Consider the following 18,701-nt stretch of genomic DNA (forward strand, 5'->3'; position numbering starts at 1 on the left):
TTGTGCATTGGTCAAATGGAGACTTTTAAGCAACTGACGGGATATTTGGGAGGTAAATATGCATAGCATAGAGGTGACTATGTTCCGCCTAGAGTCGTTAACCATACCGGTCATCTGAGGGTTGTTGGGGTCACATGTTCCAAAGTGGACATTTGTAAGCCCTGTATTGTTTTTGTTTATTTTTTCTGTCTGACTCTATGCTTTAAACTTGAAAATCTTAATCAAAACATTGTTAAAACCAATGGTCCTCCCTGGCCAGGATGTGCACTTTGTCATATTCAAAGGGGTGTCCTTTGTCCTTCAGATGAAAGGAGACAGTAGAATCATGTCCTGAAGAGCTGGCTCTCTTATGCACTGGATAGCAAAACAACATTGCTTTCTTTATGCCTGGGAGTTTTGTCCTTGGGATAGACCAACTTCTGCTTCAAGGTGCTGGGATGGTTTGAAGGGCACCAGGATGTTGCGTCTGTGAAATATCCTCTTGAGTTTTTAGGAAAGTCCAGACAAGTATGGAATTACACTGCTGTGATGTTGGTTTTTCTCCTCTTTCTGGTTGGAGCTCTGGTTTTTGAAAGTCTTGATGAAGGCCCAATTCGGCTAACCACATGTCTTAAGTGCTTCCCTAAGATGTTTCAATTGCAATTCCATACTTGTCTGGACTATCCGAAAAACTTGATAAAACACAAACACATGACAGAGCATAGGATCGCCAGCTCTTCAGGACAGTATTCTGCTGTCCACTTACATCTGAAGCACAAAGGGAACACCCAAGCCTTTAATTTACCATGACCTGGATGACTGAGAACACAGACAGTAAGTAATGTAACTAAATGTTTACATGTGGTTGCAAAATAAGTCTACCAAAATAAGCTGTTAGAAGTGTAGATTACAGTTTTCAAAGTAAAGGCTGAGCTATTAAAACATTGAAAGCTGGTGTAGGTGGACACTTCCATACATTCCCTTAAATCATAATAGACATTTGTTATGAGTTTATGACTGGTTGATCAGCTTACCATACTGAGCAGTTTTAACACTACATACAATGACTGGTTCACGAGAACTGTACAGTGACATACAAGAGAATGATAGCCTACATATCATGTTCAAGCAGTAGAATGACTCTTACAAATAGCCTAATTGAATGTTTTGTAAAATCACCAGTGTAGTACTGTGTGCCCATGAACCTTTTTATTTTGGGATTTAGAGAAAGGTTTTTGTGTACAAGCGTATGTACGTCAATGTTACGAGTTGAGTGTGTCCATCACTGTGAAGGATTATTTACATCACAAACTGCAATAGCACCGCCAACTGGATATTAATTGTACTTTTGCAAGGAGACTGAACTTATTTTCTACCCGCACCAGAACCTCGTTTTTATTAAGGAAAACAAACAACGTTTTGCACAAAGTATTCATTGTGTGGTTGCTTATAAAGATAACCTTAATAATTATGAACCACACAAGATTTTAATTTTACTTAGTGTGTAAAATATGCACGACAACTACTGTGAAACCCATTTTAGCTTTTCTACATAATTCTTGACTGATACAGTAGGTGGCGATAATGCTCCTCCTGGTAGCGATTTAAAGAAGAAGAAGACTGCTCTTGTCAATCTTATCAAACCGATCAAACATCAAACCCCTGTGGTCAAACCACACTTCCCATGAACCATTTGCGGGATACGTCAGACGTGACGTCACGGTGTCTGCAGCTGCTCTGTATACGCTTTGTGCTAAGCGACGCGAAGATGCTTGGGCCGACGAGTCAGCATAGGTAACGTAAAATGTACACACTCCTGCATCCATAAAGCTGTACGTGTGTCTGTGTAACCGGGTCCGTCGAGATGAGATAATATTTAGCTTAATTGGCTCATCAACAGCTCGGAAATGTTTATATTCGCTCTTATAACCGCATATCAGAGGAAGCTAGCACTGGGCTATTATTATCAATGTATCCGTGATTATTATGGAGAAATTAGTTCAGCAAATGATAAGCCTGTCTTGGGAAAAGTCTCGGTTCATGCTAATAAAATTGCTTAATTTATGTTATAGTTATCGTTATATTTGCCCAAAAGGCTGTCCCCACGTCCTTTGGTCTTTTTTCATAATACAAATGTTTTAAACCCATTCCTTCTTTAGGCTCCCAGCAGTCGCAATATTGACTAACAGATGTATTTAAGGCAAAAACAACTTTTTATTTAAGGTAGTTGAATTATTATATAATAATTGATGTAATATATAATTACATCTTTTTTTTTTATTTAATTCCCAGATGTTACAAAGACTCATATTAACAGTGCATTTAAGAATCTGCAGAGAGAGCCATGCAGAGTCCAACCCAGGCGAACAGTGGACAAAACCCTGTGACCACAGCAACCGCAGAGCCCCAACTGGACATCCAGACTGAAGCTCAGCCAGCACAAAGTAGAACAGATGCACAAGAGGAGGAGAAGAGATCCACTGCTCCCTCTGAGACTGAAACACCAGTCCCTCCACAGGAAAACAGGTCAGGTGTGCAAACTGCAGAAAAATCTGCAGGTGTGACACGGGCACAAACAGAGCCCAATGAACCCGCTGTTCATTCACTCACTGAGCCCACAGAAAATACTGAAAGGATGGCGACTGAGCCAGCTTCAAAGCCAAGTGCCCCAACTGAACCTGTATCTGATGGAAATAAAACTCTGGAGTCTGATGGGCAGAGTTCAAAGAAAAAAGATCAAGTTGTCCGGGATGGAAGGAAATATGTCCCCTCGAAGAAAGCAATGATTGATCCACTGAAGATGGACATGTCCAAGCCGTTACTTAATCCTCTCACATGTGAGTATTTAACTTTATATGTGTGTGTCATTCTAGACGTTGTGAACTGTCTTCGTTCAATTAACATTATTGGGGAAATTACAGTAATTTTTACTGTGTATTCCTAAAGATACTATTATTTAAAAATACTTCTATGTTCGACAGATACAGTCTCACATTTAGATAGACATGTACTGTTAGTTTCTGACATTCAGGAGCAGATAAAAAAAGTTGGAACTAGACCACTGTTATGGATGGGCCAATAACATTTCATATACATATTGTAAAGATAGTGTTATGAAGATATACTGTATGCGTTTGTAAACTAGAGAGAAAGTATAAAATACTAAGTCAGTAAAGTTTAATTATATAGAATTTTTCAAGAAAAATAACAATATTACAAAAAGCGAAGACATTAAAAGCAGTTACAGGCAAGTCTAAACAGATGGGTCTTTAACCTAAACTGGGTAGAGTCTCCGTTCAATAGTTGGGCCAGGATGAATATTGTTTCTAAAGTTAACGTTAAGGTTTTTGCAAGCCTTTATTCTTTCTTTCAATATTGGTCTGTTTTTTTAATGTTATTTTTAATCTTCTCTCCTTCCTCCCTCTAGCATCTCAGCTCTCCCTGCAGTGTCTCGAGTGCCACATAATCTTCAGTGATCACAAGAGTAAAGAGCGTCATCTGAAGCTGAGCCACCCAGCAGAATATGAACAATCAATACTGAGGAATGCCCTTTTTGCCTGCTATGTTTGTGACCGCCACTTCACAAACTCCACAGAGCTCATGGTCCACCAGAAGGCCCACGTGGAGAGGAAACCCTTCAAGTGTCCGATCTGTGGCGAGGCCTTCAACAAATCGTCAGAGCTCACCATTCATAAGAAAATTCATTTTGGCCAGGGTGGCTACGCATGCACAGACTGTGGCAAAGCTTGTAAAACAATGACATTGCTGAAGTATCACCGCCGCACACACACTGGAGAGAGGCCCTATATCTGCAAGGAGTGCGGAAGGAGATTCAACATGTCCAAAGCTCTGCAGAAACATGTACTGTCCCACATGCAGGATGGAGCCGAGGAAGATGGAGCAGACAAAGCACAGCTGAAGACAGATGAGGGTAAGAACATTTCCATGTTAGAGAGAGGTTTTCATGTTAGCCATTCAGATTTTAACATGCATAGCAAGTGACACTCTTTGACTCAGACTGAAATTTGAGTACGACTTTAAAGTTGTTACTATGAACGTTTGTTCAGACATTCATGTTTTCAAAAGCATAAAAAAAGGACTTTGTTGATCCCTTGACTTGCTTATAGTACTAAGATCACGTTTACATTTATTTGAGGGGAATTATTCAACACATTTTGAACAAATTACCATTATATGGCACAGACGTCCATATCTCTATGAAGACACATTTGAATCTTTTTGGTGGTCCTGTAACCTGACACCTTTTTTCAAATTAAAAGGTCACAATGTAATACGTCCAATATTTAGTTTCGGAGCAAAGTAATTATATCATATCAGCCGAATCTAGACTTGTCCTGTTAAGCATACAAATGTAAGCACATTGACAAGCACACTGAACACATTAACATAGTAAACAGTATTCATACTAATTCTAGCATTTAGTTTACAGGCCCTCTTAGCCACTCATGAATGGTTTTGAAATGTTAAGGCTCGGCCACATTCTCTGAACCAAAATGATAAGGGATACAGGGTATGTACAGGGCCTACAGTATATTTTACTAATAATTTATACAATTTTAAAACAGTTATGGAATTTCAGATGATAATTATGACACCCATGAGCAATTTGTCTATCTCTATCACAGGGTAGTAAAGACCTTTTATAATATTGGTGATTAAACCTGTCACTTATAAAATCTTTTTCATGCTCTTTCACATTTGTCATCTTGTAAAATTTGAACGATATTTGTTTGCATTGGTATCATCCAAAACAAACAAATATTGATGGATTTTTGTTATCAACCTTAAAATTTGATTACATTCCATCCTAAAAAAAAATAAAAAAAATGTAAAACACTTTTGTCTTTCAGGATCTAGAAAATATTGCTCTGCAATAACTTTTTCCTTTTATCTTTAGGTATTCCTAAAAACTATCCTTGTTCTGTATGCAATGCCCCCTTCAAAAGTACCAAGACAAAGCTACATCACATGAAAACTAAGCACACTTTGCTGCCTGCTGCAGCCAGTAAGGCCCTCCCTGCCGGACACCAAGTGAAGCCTAGTACACCTATCATAACTCCAATATCTATCTCCCAACCTGTACTGCTACAGCTGGAGGCCAATGGACCTCTGCAAAAAGTTGATTGCAATATTGACACAGATCAGATTCGCAGACTCATTGAATCTTTGGGAAATGTGCAGAGAGTGAACCAAGTTGTCATATTGGGGCAGGTGCCCCCTCATGCCCCACCCCTGGAAGTTCAGCAGATATCACAACAGTCTGAAACTATGAATTTGAATCTCAATCCACTCCATATAGATTTCATGGGTTTGAAACAGCCTCAATGTGGGACTGTTGAATTGGACTCTTTAAACAACCCCTGTGACCCAATGGAACAAACCATTATACTGGAGCCCATTACGCCGGATGGACAGCTAGAAAACCCATCTTTCTCAGAACTAGGTTCCCACATAGCAGCAGTTGATGAAAGTATTCAACTGACACTTGTTCAGACTGAACAAAGAGAGAGACCAGAGGGAGATGGGATGCATCAAATTCTTCAACAGCCTGATATTAGTGCTATTCAGTGTGATAATTTAGATCAAATGGTTTGTCAAAATGAACAAAACTTAGAGCAAACAGTCATATTAGAACTTACCCCCGCCTTGATACCAACTGAGGAGCTGGAGCAATCCCAAACTGTGAGTCTAAATGAAATCTCGTCATCCACTCTGGTAACAACTACTGAACTTGAGGAAACTCCACATCAGGCTCCAGATCAGATGGTAATAGACGAAGCTGATCCCAGCCTGTCCGTCTCATCTCTTACTGTTGAGTTGGAGTTGACACCTTTACAAAATGGTTATCAGGAAATTGTCATAGCAGACGCACTAACACAAACTCCAAATGAATCTGAAACAAATCCCAAAGCAGAGGTTGATACACAAATGCAAACAGTGAGTCAAGATCAGATCCTTCCTGTCCTGGATAAAGCTTTGCCTCAAGGCACACAGGAAAAGGCTGATCAAGAACCATCTGAACAAGAACCATCTGAACAAGAACCATGTAAACAAGAACCATCTAAACAAGATCAATCTCAACAAGAACGGTCCAAAAACTTGATGGCTGAAAGCAAAGAGGGAGAGGAGAAGGTGGAGAACCTGTCTGAAATGGAGACTCCATCTGCTACAGAAGAGGATCAGCCACAATCAGAGGCCAAAAAGGTATCACAGATTTCAGAGTTACCTGTAAATATAATGTCTGCTCAAGAGCTGGTGAAAGTGCGGAAAAGAAAATCTGCAAAGGCGTTTCTTTTTCAAGGATATATGCAAGACCTGACTGGATCCTTATACAACGACGATTTCCAAATTGATGCGGCCCCTGCCAAACGCCAAAGACGAAAAAAGTCTCATCTTGTTGTTAAATTTGTCCCACAAAGCAAAGAGAAAAAGAACAAGAAACAGAAAAAGCCATCACAGCCGCATCGGACAACACAGGAAGAAGTGTTAACGAGTATATCACCAACACCAGTGCATCTCTCAAAGAAAAAAGTATCCTCACAAAAGAAGGCGAGAAAGGGTAAGAAGGGCAAGATAGTGGGACATTTGGTTTCTACAGCTGAAATAAAGTCACCTTCATCAATCAAAGACCCACAGGTTCAACAAAATAAAGAGGATACAAGAAAAAAGAAAAGGAAAAAAGAAGTAGCCACAAAGCATGTAAATAACATAGGTGACCAAAATACTATTGCCTCAACAGTTTCTAAGAAAAAACAGGTAAAAATGATGCAAAGAGATCAGCCCAAGATTGCAAAGGGGGGCAAGGGGAAAAGAAATTTGGCAGCTAAGCAACTAGACAAGACAAAAACAAGCGCAACTTCAGCAGACATAACAGATCCACTCATAATGGAAGACTCTCTTCTTTTACTGAAAGGTCATAAACAGCCCCAGTTGAAAGTATACAAGTTAGACCCTTCTAAAGCATCCAGCAACAAAAAGGAGGATCTACCTAATGAGTCCCAAAAAATGTCCTCACAGAGTAAAAACAACAATCTGAAACGTCCAGCAAGTGAGTCTACAATTTATCCCACATCAGAGGGTAAGAAAAAGGGAGGGAGAGTCAAAAAGAACCAGAAAGCCCTTTCACTGTTGTCCTCATTAAAGGTTTCCCGTGATCCACTTGAGACAGTGCCAAACAAGTCAAAGACCACCAGGAAACGTAAAGCCTCTCCGAAAGTGGAAACTGAAGGAGTAATAACTTCTTCTCATACAAAGCCCGCCTTAGAGTGCAAGGACTGTGGGGAAAGATTCAGTGACGTCTCGTCCCTTCAGAAGCACAAGACCATGGTTCATGTCATAGAGAGCCCTGGTCTTACTTACACCAATGGGAACATATTTGAAGGCGTCTCCAGGTTGGATCTTTACCAGCTTCCAATACAGCACAATAAGGCTCTTGGGTTGATGAATGCTGCTACGGGATGGGATACTGAGCCTGAGATGGGAGAGTTTGTATTAGAAGATAGAGAGCGAAATGTCTCTTTCCCAGCTTTGATTCCGTCGCCTTCTTTACCTGTTCCACCCTCAGATGTTGAAATAAGGGCTTATGAAGATAAAGATGGGAGTAAAATAGAACCAGATAGCCAGTCACCATATGATCAAATAATAAACAGTGATACCCATCCCAATATCCCACCTGAATCATCTTTAAGTGCCTCTACTCTGACACAGAGGTCAGAAACAGGAAAGCCTTTGGCGTCAGATGAGGCTAAGCGAGAAGAAGTTACCCCGAAGAATCCAAGCTTAGAACCTGAAGGCCATGGAACTTTGGATGAAAATATCAAGAAGGATTTACTTTTTGAGGAAGATTTAGTTACCTTAGGGGAAAAGAATGAGAGAGATGACTCAGCTTCCATCAAAGACACAGTTCGCCAAAGTGAATCAAATGCTTCCTGCAACTCTGAGGTTAGAAGCACTAACAGACATTTTGGGCAGGCTACTAATGAAGCATGTGAAAAACCTCAAACTTGTCAGACTGTGTCATGCTCCACCCATCAAGGGGAAATCAAAAAAGAGGAGGAAGAAGTATTAGTCCAGAAGAAGAAAGGAGTGAAAGGGATTGTTGTGAGGAATGCTTCAAAAAGTAGGGGAAGAGGAAAAGGGGGTCTTAAAGGGGATGTGGTCTCGAAGAGAGTTTTTGCTGGAGATGCTGTCAGAGAATCAGAGTCAAAAAAAGAACAGGGTGAATGTCAGGTAGTTTACGAAACCCAGCCTATCACCTCTGATTCAGAAATAAATGAAGAAGGTGGGACCAATCCCGAATTGAAGGAAGACAATGCTACTACATCTGCCATGTCTTTGATATCCATGCCCTGCACATCAGAGGAATCTCCTAATGGGCCAGAGTCGGTTCCGACAAGAATAGAGGGGATAGTGAATGAAAAGGAAATGCACGAAGGAGAGGAATGCGGCAGAGACAGCTCTCCAGGTATCATACTTGAGAAGGTTGTCACCTCTACACCAAAAGGGACTGCTGACAAGGAGCCATACCTGATGACAGCAAGAAACAGTCAAAGAAAGGTGAGATGCTAACTGCACCAACAAATGTTGTACATCTAAAATCAATAAAGGATCTAACTTGGCTAATCAACAAGTTTCCTCTTTCCAGGTTTTGGACAGGTTGGCTGAGAATGAAGTACAGGTCTTTGGGAGCCAGGAGATCAAGGTTGAAGAGATTATTTCAGATCCCTCACTGGCAGGATCGGTCTGCCAAAACAGACAAAGTGCAAGTATGCAACCCCAGCATCACTTTGATATAAGGACCGTCCTGGTGAAAGAGGAGTGCAGCCTTGTACTGAATGAGACTCAGGCCACACAGGGCAGCAGCAGCATCTGTTGGAATGTGGAGCCAGTCAGTGCTGTAAACACCTCCAGTCCTGGTAAGTATTAGACCACACTGCATATGACCCCTTTGTGTGTCTTTGACTTGGGAGGAATTAATGTACATTGTGAATGGAGCTATATCCAGAAGGAGATTAGCCTGTGTTACTGTATAGTATTTAAGGGATTTTGTGTTAATTGTTAATTTCAACACAAGTGGAAGGATGGGTAAAGCGCTAGCTTAGGCTTCTCCAGAGTTTAGATATTATCTCAGACCTTGAACTTGCACGTCAACATTGTATCTCATACATTTAATTTGACAAAAAAGCACAACAAGAGTTCTAATTTAAGGGAAGGATGTCACTTTCTGAGTCTTGAGCTCATAACACAAATGCACCCCTTTAAATGAAAGACATTACAAATGGACAAATGTATTAACCCTATAATTATGCCTGGACTGGAAGCTTCACTGTAAGCAAGTGGGTGGGGTGATGGGATGATGACTTTGTTGATGTTTAGCAGAGTTTGTAGCTTAAACTTCTTACTGCTTGCCACAGTTGCCAGTGTTACGTTTTCAAACTATTGTGTTTGTACCACAGCACCGTCCTTATACTTGTTGTAGAGATTTGAACACAGAAAGGTCACCATAAAGGAAGCATGCAGCAAACATGCAGATAACAAGTACAGATAATTTACCTTTTTTACACCATGTACCTACCTTTGAAAAAAAACAACATGATTTTTACACTAAGAGCAATGATATATACAGTATTAGAGATAGAATTGAGCAAAGCTATTCATCCCCTTGCTCCTGCTTGGAAAGCTGGCCGTGTGAGTGTTTTGTATTTAAAGAGATGCATGTCTATGGTGTTTTCTTTTCAGTAATGAATAGAGGGGAAACGAGAGATGTTCACGTCACCCCTGAGTTCAGCACCAACCAGTGTATCTTCTACCCAGTGAAGGAAGAGGAGAGGGAGGTTCTTGTGGGTGCTGCTCAGACCAACAATGAAGATTTATCTACAGGGTCGTCCAGTGAAACCCAGCAGACAGAACTTCAAGCAACAGGTAGTAATTTAAGTGAGTCAATGTGATGTTCAGTGATAGTTGTTGTGAACCAACATTCAAAGGAAGAGCTTTGTTGTAATGTTGAATATGTATCCACCAGATGGAGGGCGCCATTCTGCACCAGACCACCAGAAAAAGAGAGTTAGACATCTGTTGTCAGATACTCGAGAGAGTGACTTTGCAGACGGACAAGGTTTGCCTATTTAAAAATGACCATTACATATAGGTATTTTTATTGACAACCAAAAGCTGACTTATCTGTATCTTAACTTTCAGCTGAGACAGACGCTGAATGGCAGCATACTCCAGACGTCCAGGACTTTCTCCTCCAGAGCTCCGATGAGGAGGATACGGTTGGATTTGAACTGGCTGACCCTCAGCTTGACTCAGAGGCAGAAGTGATGTCCTATTTCAACAAGAACCACACAAACAGCGCACAACGGCCAGATGAAACATCAAAAAAGTACGAAACACTTGACTTCTTTTAGTCTGAAACCCTTCAAAAAAATATACATTTTACTAATGTTGTTTAAACATTAAATAATACTCAAAGCAAGAAGGTTTTAGATTAGTATCATCGTATCAACAGGGCCTTTCTGTGGGGAGTTATGCATCTTCTCCCACATGCTTGCTTGACTGCTCTGGGTACTCAGGCTTCCTCCTACAGTCCAAAGACATAGTGAGGTGTGGATGTGAGAGTGAGGGGTTGCTTGTCTATGTGTATGTGATTGACTGGCCACCAGTCCAGGGTGAACCGTACCTCTCACCCAGTCAAAGCTGGGATCAAACGAGATACGCTGAATAGATAATGGATGAATGGATAGTGTGTATAATAGTTTATTGTGATCTTTAATTGGACAACAAAAGATGAACTCAAGGTTTTATGTATTAAAACCCACTCATGTAATTGTATTTGTTATGAAATGATAATTGTTTTACCCTTGCATATGATGTAATTTTTATTCTTCTCTCTTAGTTTTCCAGATTCAGAGGTCCATTCTCAGGCACATAAAGAGGGAGAACGGACCAGAAGGCCCATTGATTACTTTTCCAAGTATTTTGGTTGGGAAACCTGGGTAGAAATTGCAAATTGCACAAATAAACTTTCCAACACGACCAATCCTGTTACAGCCAGAGCGGTTGCACAGTTTGTTGGGATCCACATTGCGATGGGAACTTTAAAGGTTTGTGCTGATTGGTCAACTATTTTTTCTTGAGTCCTTTCCATTTTTTTTTTTGTCAAACTGAAGTTAACTTTGTCTCTTGCTCTTCTCCAGTTTCCCAGTCTGAGGCTCTACTGGGAGGACTTGACAAAGGTGCCCTTGATTGCTGAAGCGATGCCCCTTTCTCGTTTCCTTGAGCTGTCTCGTATGTTGAAGCTTGCTTCTCCTGAAAGGGATCCACTTGACAGAAACGTTCAACAAAGAACACATGATAGTGATTTACATCACAGTAAAACACTCTCAAGCAAGCAAAGTGATATTTATCCATCCAGTGATGATCAGAGGCAAGTTCACACACCAAATGACTCTAACGGTTCTAAAACCCAAACTGATCCCCTGGGGAAAGTGCAGCCAATACTTTGTCGATTTATAGCTGGGTGCCAGTCTTTGAGACATGATGGCGGGTATGCAGTTGACCAATATCCATTACCTTTGACTGGGAAGAAGCACAATAAGAAACTCTCTCTCCACTGCACTACATTAGTTGGATTCAGTGGTTTGCTCTTACATGTGGATCTTAAATTGGGTCCGTCTGGCAAAGAAGATGCTGTTGAAAAAATGGTTCCAAAGGGCAGTACGGTGTTTCTTTGCAAACAGGAACTCTCCACCCCTGCCATGCTGGAGCGTCTGTTAGTTGCTGGGGTACATGGTGCAGGCAGGGTGGGAGGGGCACGAGGACAGATTGGAGATGAGTTTGTGAGCTCAGATGGGAAGCTGATGTTGCGTAGATCACACTGCGGCTTCATACTTTCTACTGCGGGGAATGGCCAAAGGAACATGGCTTCTCTCATTGACAACTTTGAGAAGGCCCAGATGTCGACTCATCTCAACAGAGACCTGCTGAAGCTTTACTCCATCCCCCTCACTGCCTCCGCTTCAACCTGCTGGCCTCAAGCTGTGCTCTGGTACCTGACAGATATGGCTTTGGTCAACTCCTGGCTCCTTTACAGACAGGATCACGTGGCGGCCTCTGCACCTTTGTCTTTCATGGCCTTTAGGTTGGAGGTGTCCAAGGATTTCATCCTATCTAGCGACTCTGATACCCAGGATTCAGTTCCTCCTCAACCCCCTGTAGAGAAAGTCCATGCAACACATGAAACCACAAATCTTGGCCTGGTGGAAGAAAATCCTCTCCCAGATGCAGCCACGCGGTACGACGGTTCAGGCCACTGGCCAGAGCAACTTGTCGAGGGAGAAGGGGGAAGATGTCGTTACGGGGACTGTCAGAGAACATCTCGAGTGCTATGCCTTAAGTGCTGTGTATTTCTTTGTATCTCGCGAAACCACAACTGCTTTTTGAATTTTCATAGTCAAGAGGGGTTGGGAGAAAAGTAGTTTCAACATCTGTGCTTTTGGTGTACAAAAACCCAGTGTATCAAAAAATGGTATTACCTTTTATGTCTTTAAAACTTTTCCACAATGCCTTTCACTGTCCTTGTCATTGTATTGATGAATAATTGTGCTGCAGTTTCAAAAAACATGCTTTGTTCTGTGAGCATGTTTAAAAATGAATTTGCCTTCGAAAGGAAATGTGATAAAATGGCTCATAACCATGAATTTTGTGCTGCAGAAATGGTGTAATTTAAGTATTTGATTTTGCAATGACCATGTTTTTTGTGTTACTGAACTGACCTCATTTGCATTTCATACTGAGCTTTTCATTTGGCTCTATGAATTGAAAACGTAATTTATGTGATTTAAACAAAACAATAAAATACTTTGAAAAATTCATTGCTTGTTTTTAAAGACCCTTCTCAAGCAGCTATTTTGACTCATTACAGTAGGAAAAACATGGCTGCTAAGTGCTACTACATTGGTTATGGTTTGGTCATATAGCCTATGTAATATAAGCTGAACAAGAATCTGTAGTAGCAGCATTCTGAGACAAAGGCAGCAAAATATTATTCAATCATCATTGGTTATCATTGATCATTGATTAAATTGAAAATAATAATAATGTGAATTTACTATCTGTATTCAGACTCCTGAACTAGGTATAATGCAGGCTTAGAATTTATTTTTAAATTACACATTATTTGAACATTGTGATACGAATTCAAGATTCAAGATTTTTATTTGTCACATGCTCATACAGATGTGCAGTGAAATGTAAAGACTGTTCCGCAAGGCCATGCAATAACACTCAAATTGCTAATACACATATATACAGTAATGTAGAAATATAGTGTAAAATTTAAAAATAAATATTTGAATATGCAAAATATAGAATAATATTGATGGGACAAGTGCCTATAAGATAGAAACGGACCATCTAGTTGGTTTTTGTGGGTTACCATGCAATTTAAGATTTTATAGAAAGGGATGCAGGGAACACAACAAAACAATTACAGTACGGAAACTACAATTAACACTTTTCACTAAATTGGTCTGGGTCACGTGACGGAAATCAGCCATAGATTCGGATTGAATAGAAAAGGAGGCAAGTACAAATCCACAAAGAAAGCATACTTTTTTTGTTTGGATATTTTTGTAGTTATTATAGTGTGGTATTTGATGAATGGATATTTTTTTTCCATCTAAACATTAAATAATAACACAGTACCGAGCAGTCCCCCGGCAGCCATCTTATTTGTAGCAGCCGCTCTCACGACCGTACACCAGGAAGTGTCCGATCTATCCGTTGTGTTTCTGTGGGGTCAACTCTCTCAGTAACTACGTTCAAAGAGCGGGCAGAGGTAACGTAGCATGTTCAGTATTCATGTTATTATAAACCTTTCATATATGTACACTACATTACTTCCATCATATTTAAATATATCATAGATGCATACAAGCACCAAAACAACGAGTTAAAACATGGTGTTGGGAAAAGCCTCAAAAAGTATTCTTTCTTTTTGAATGGCAGCCAGTGTTGTTAGCGCTAACCAGTAGCAAGCTAGCCAGCGTTTGCTAACTCAGAATCTTGTGATCCTTTTTATTAGTATTGTTAGCTACGTACACAGATGTCGCACTTAGACAGTTGCAATTTCTGTAAACGTTTCCAGTTCCCAAGACAGAGCAGTTTATACATTTTTACCAGAAAACGGAATGCCGGATGCTCGTAAGCTTGCACTGAGCTAGTTAGCTTAGCATTAGCTAGCGGCCTTAACAGACAGTAACGTAACGTCAGCCACATTTAGCTGAAACTTGAGTTTTACTTCAGGCAAACTGAAGGTAAACACTTAAACATCCCACAGGCTGTGTGCGCTGTGCTTTCCTTACAACATGTTTTTTATAACAGCTAGCAAATACAAACAAGTTATTATTGAAATTGACGTTTTCATCTGTTGAATATAAGTTATTATTGCGGTAAAATGTCACAGTGGTTCTAACACTTTTATGTGCTCTCCTTTATATTCCAGTTGTGTATACATCTGATTATAAACGTTTTATTTATCTCATCTATTCTGTTACGTATTTACTACTTGTTTTTGCGCTGCTGCAAAATCTGCATTTCCCTTCTGGGGATCATTCAAATATTATCGTATCTTCTTTGAGTGTTAGTACTTTAAGTTACTATTGATCATTAAAAAAACAGATTTTATTGTTTTAAAACGAAAATGTTGAGAACCTTATTTATGTATGCTTTCTTCAATTTTATCTTGTTTTTAAATTTCATCTAGGAAAGTTGTTGTGAAGGCTTGCGTAGAGTGCCAGGATGGACTCTGAAATTTTGAACATAGAGGAGATAGTGATGGGACGGGGACTGCCAGATCCACCCCCAGAGGTCCCCCCAGAAAAGCCTGTTGAACCATACAAGCCCAAGCCCAAGCCCATCACTCTGAATGGACCTCCTGCATCAACTGTTCAACCCTGTAAGTATGATCGTGGTCACAGCTTTTCGATGAAGCTGAACAACTAACATTGTCTCACCCCGATCTCTAATTTTCTTATGTCCCTCCAGACCAGCATGAGAATCTGCAGTGTTTCCAGTGCTTCATCACTTTCTGCAGTGCCAAAGCCAAGGAAAGACATATGAAGAAAAGTCACAGAGAAGAGTACAAGCAACAGCTTCAGCAGGTAAGCTTCACACAGTTCACTAGAATGTTTCTTTTTGTGTTTGTAAAGGTCAATCCCATGTGGATGAAATACATTCTGGGAACACTCAAGTATCAACACTTTGACGCAAATTTATTTGGAGATGTCATAAGAACAATTAGTTTTCATCCTTACTGTCACTGAGTTGCAGTGTTCATATCTTTTCTCACCTTTCTTATATCTGTGCCTAATAGTCCTCAACCAGTTGTGAAAGTGTGTCTCTTAAGCAATAGGCACACATTATTTTTCAATCATTCTCCCTGATAAAGTTTAAATGAACCATCTGTATCATTCTGTAACTTTCATCTGTGATCTTTTATCCTTTCTTTTTAAACTTGTTGCCCATTATAATAACTGGGAAAATAAATGGCCAAACCCAAAGACAGCTAACAAGCACATTTTTTTGTTATATCTTGTTGGATTTATTGTGAATTTAATATTTATTTTGTATAAAAGATTTATTGGGAATGATGTTTTACTCAAGATGAAGCACATTATATTCACAGCTTATACGTTTGTTTTCATTGTTACTTTGTCAGTTTAAAAACTCAATATCTCTTCAGAAAATAAACTCAATTCCCTTAAACGTGGATTTAACATTAAAAACTATAGTGGGGGGTCTAAATCTGGACCTAATTTACCCATGTCCCTCTAATCTTGTTTTTTATTTTACTACAGGGAAACACCTTGTTCACCTGCTACGTGTGTGATCGAACATTTCCGTCCTCTGAGGAGCTGACACAGCACCAGCCAACACATAGCAAGGACGACAAGCCCTTCAAATGCGTTCACTGCAAGGAGAGCTTTAAAACCTTTTCTGAGGTGAGTAAAATGTTTTTATACTTACAATGGTTGTCACTGGATGCATTCAAATAAAACATCAGTGGTGCTGGAGTCCTAGCAGGTAGGTCGCATGTCCGACCCCTCGCTCCTCTCCTGCATGTCATTCTCCAATCTCCATACCTTTTTTTTGAGAGGACAGTAGATAGAGTAGTAAATCAGGGACACACACGCCAAAATAATTATTAAAAGTAAAGTTTATTCAGATAGCACACTTCAGCAACAAGGCAATTCAAAGTGCTTTACGCAAGACATCAAAAGCATCAAGACAAAGGGAAAAGCAAAATTCAAATAGACAATTTAAAAATCACCAAAACAAACAATTAACAACCACAGTGAAGATTCAATATCAAAATATTAGATAATATTTAAAAAGAAATACAGAAACATTACATTAAAAAAATGAATGAATTAATATTTAGCACATTGTAGCTAATACTAAGTGTTGTTTTTGTACTTTTCACCAACGCAGCTGACTGCCCATAGAAGACAGGTGTGTCCAGAGAAACAGTTGGTATGTAAAGATTGTAATGAAATCTTCAGAAGTGCTGGACTGCTGCGTACTCATCGCCTTACCCAGCATCCGCGCCCAGACGTCGAACCTGCAGAACAGCCAGAGGACCATACAAAAACCCACCGCTGTGCTAAGTGTGGCCAGGGCTTTGAAACAGAGCCGGAGTTGGTGGCACACCAGGAAAAGTATCCTGAAGGTCAGCAATGCAACGGTAGTGCTCCATCTGTCAAGAAACGTGGGCGGCCCTCCAAAACTGAAGACCCTGCGGGCACTGAGAAGAAGGGAAAGCGGAAAAAGAAGGACGAAGCAGATGTGCCTGAGGAGGAGGTGAAGGCCAGCAGCACATCCGAGTCAGCAGCTCCGTTGGCTGAGGAAAAAGGAAAAGCAGGTGCAGCAAAGCGTGGCCGTCCAGCTAAAGCTGCAGCAAAATCAGAAACAGAAGATAAGAAGAGTCCTGAGGATGAAAGTGAGGCTTCTGCAAAAGAGAAGAAACCTAAAGAAGTTCCTGCTCCAGCCCGTCAGCACCCCTGTCCTGAATGTGACCTCACCCTCCCCAGCTTGATCCAGCTCCGAGCCCACAAGAAGGAGAAACACACCCCGCGGAAAGCCCATCCCTGTGAAGAATGTGAGGAGAGCTTTGCCCGTCCTGAGCAGCTGGATGCCCACATGTCAAGAGCTCACGTTGTGGGTCGCTTTGCCTGTGCAACCTGCGGGAAGAGCTTTGGCCGTGAGCGCACCTTAAAAAATCATGAGAAAAGCCACCCAGAGGAGAAGCCTGAAAACCCAAGTGCCAAGAGATAATTGAGACTTGGGGACCTTGCAGAAAGTGCTGTTGTTTTTGAAGATTTTAGTCATGACATGTCCCTTTTCTTTTAACATTAGAGATCGGGTGCTACAGATGATAGATGATGCTTTTCAGATGAGATGGTTTCGAGAGTGACATTTTAGCAAGTTTTGTATTTAAAGTTGAGTTTTGATCTCGAGCTGTTGAAATTATGGACGGAGATAAAAAAAAATTCCTAAATTGACTAACCAGATGTTGCTGAATCCATCTATTTCACCCTTTGTCACAACGCGTAGTTTATTTGTAAAAACAAAAAAAATGTTTTAATTAACCTTTTTAAAATAATTTCTTTCAGTTTTTTTTACAGTTTGGAATGCGTGTGGTGTGAATTTATTACTCGGTGTTTTGAGTTTTAAAACTTGTGGAAACATTTTTTTTTTTTTCTATTTTTCATTACAGATTGGTAAGTAAACATTTTGAAGCCAATTATTAAAAATAGAGATACTATGTTTGAATGTTTAGAAAATTTGTCAAAAGAGAATTGTACTGTACAGCTTCTGGGCCACATTTTTGCATTTTTTTTTTTACATTTAATACTTTGATGTTTATTTCTAAATTAAGTCAGATTGGGGAATAATTTTAAAATAATATGATTTACCTCTGCTTAAAATTAATTTTTAAACAATTGTTTCAGATGAACGTGTGGAGTGTTTTGCCCATGGGCAGAAATCATCCATTATAAAACTGATTTGTCTTACAATCAAATGTCCTGTTATTTTTTTTATTCATTAGAACTATTTTGTGTCTTAGACATTTCTTCAATGGAACTCATGGCCCTTTAATGCCTAAAAGTCCCATAGGGAACTGTGTATATCATGTGTTATTCACTGATCTGATTGTTTCTCTTCCCACTGCAATGTGTCTGGACACTGCAAAACATGTAATAAACCATGCTATTCTAAGGGAGGCTGCTGAAGATATAAGCTGTATTATTTGTCTTTGTCATATTTTTAATGCTGGGACCACACCTGAAATGTGAAGAACATACAGAGCAGGAATCACAAGGTTATAATCTATAAACCAGGGCTGTATGTGTGGCTAATTGTGTTTTAATTGTGCTTAATATATATATATATATATATAAAATATGTCAGATGTTTAGTCTCTGATACGATCTGGTTGATACATTACTTAAGCACCAGTAAATCCTTTTTGTATTAGATCTACTTAAGGAATATTTACTTGAAACTAATGTGCATCAATTAAGGTTTCTAGATGTGATTATGTTCATGCATTTTCAGTATAACAATATGTATATTGATAATTCTTCTATAGTAAAGGTACAATTTACCCCGTTCAAATTGAGCATAGAAGTATAAAC

At 39.8% G+C, this 18,701-nt stretch overlaps 2 protein-coding genes across 2 annotated transcripts; both read left to right on the forward strand.

The window, feature by feature from the left end:
• Positions 1-2,275: 2,275 nt before the first annotated feature.
• Positions 2,276-12,873, forward strand: LOC132984166 (uncharacterized). Its single transcript, XM_061050855.1, has 9 exons — positions 2,276-2,816; positions 3,407-3,910; positions 4,898-8,556; positions 8,645-8,915; positions 9,739-9,921; positions 10,022-10,114; positions 10,198-10,384; positions 10,898-11,105; positions 11,199-12,873. The coding sequence occupies exons 1-9, from the start codon at positions 2,324-2,326 to the stop codon at positions 12,477-12,479; spliced, it is 6,879 nt and encodes a 2,292-aa protein (XP_060906838.1). The 5' UTR covers positions 2,276-2,323; the 3' UTR covers positions 12,480-12,873.
• An 809-nt stretch (positions 12,874-13,682) lies between these two features.
• Positions 13,683-18,307, forward strand: znf576.2 (zinc finger protein 576, tandem duplicate 2). The gene is made up of 5 exons (XM_061050862.1): positions 13,683-13,840; positions 14,768-14,959; positions 15,049-15,164; positions 15,861-16,004; positions 16,495-18,307. The coding sequence occupies exons 2-5, from the start codon at positions 14,803-14,805 to the stop codon at positions 17,335-17,337; spliced, it is 1,260 nt and encodes a 419-aa protein (XP_060906845.1). The 5' UTR covers positions 13,683-13,840; positions 14,768-14,802; the 3' UTR covers positions 17,338-18,307.
• The last annotated feature ends 394 nt before the right edge of the window (positions 18,308-18,701 follow it).

The sequence above is a fragment of the Labrus mixtus genome, chromosome 11, assembly GCF_963584025.1.
Source record: "Labrus mixtus chromosome 11, fLabMix1.1, whole genome shotgun sequence".
NCBI classification, from domain to species: Eukaryota; Metazoa; Chordata; class Actinopteri; order Labriformes; family Labridae; genus Labrus; species Labrus mixtus.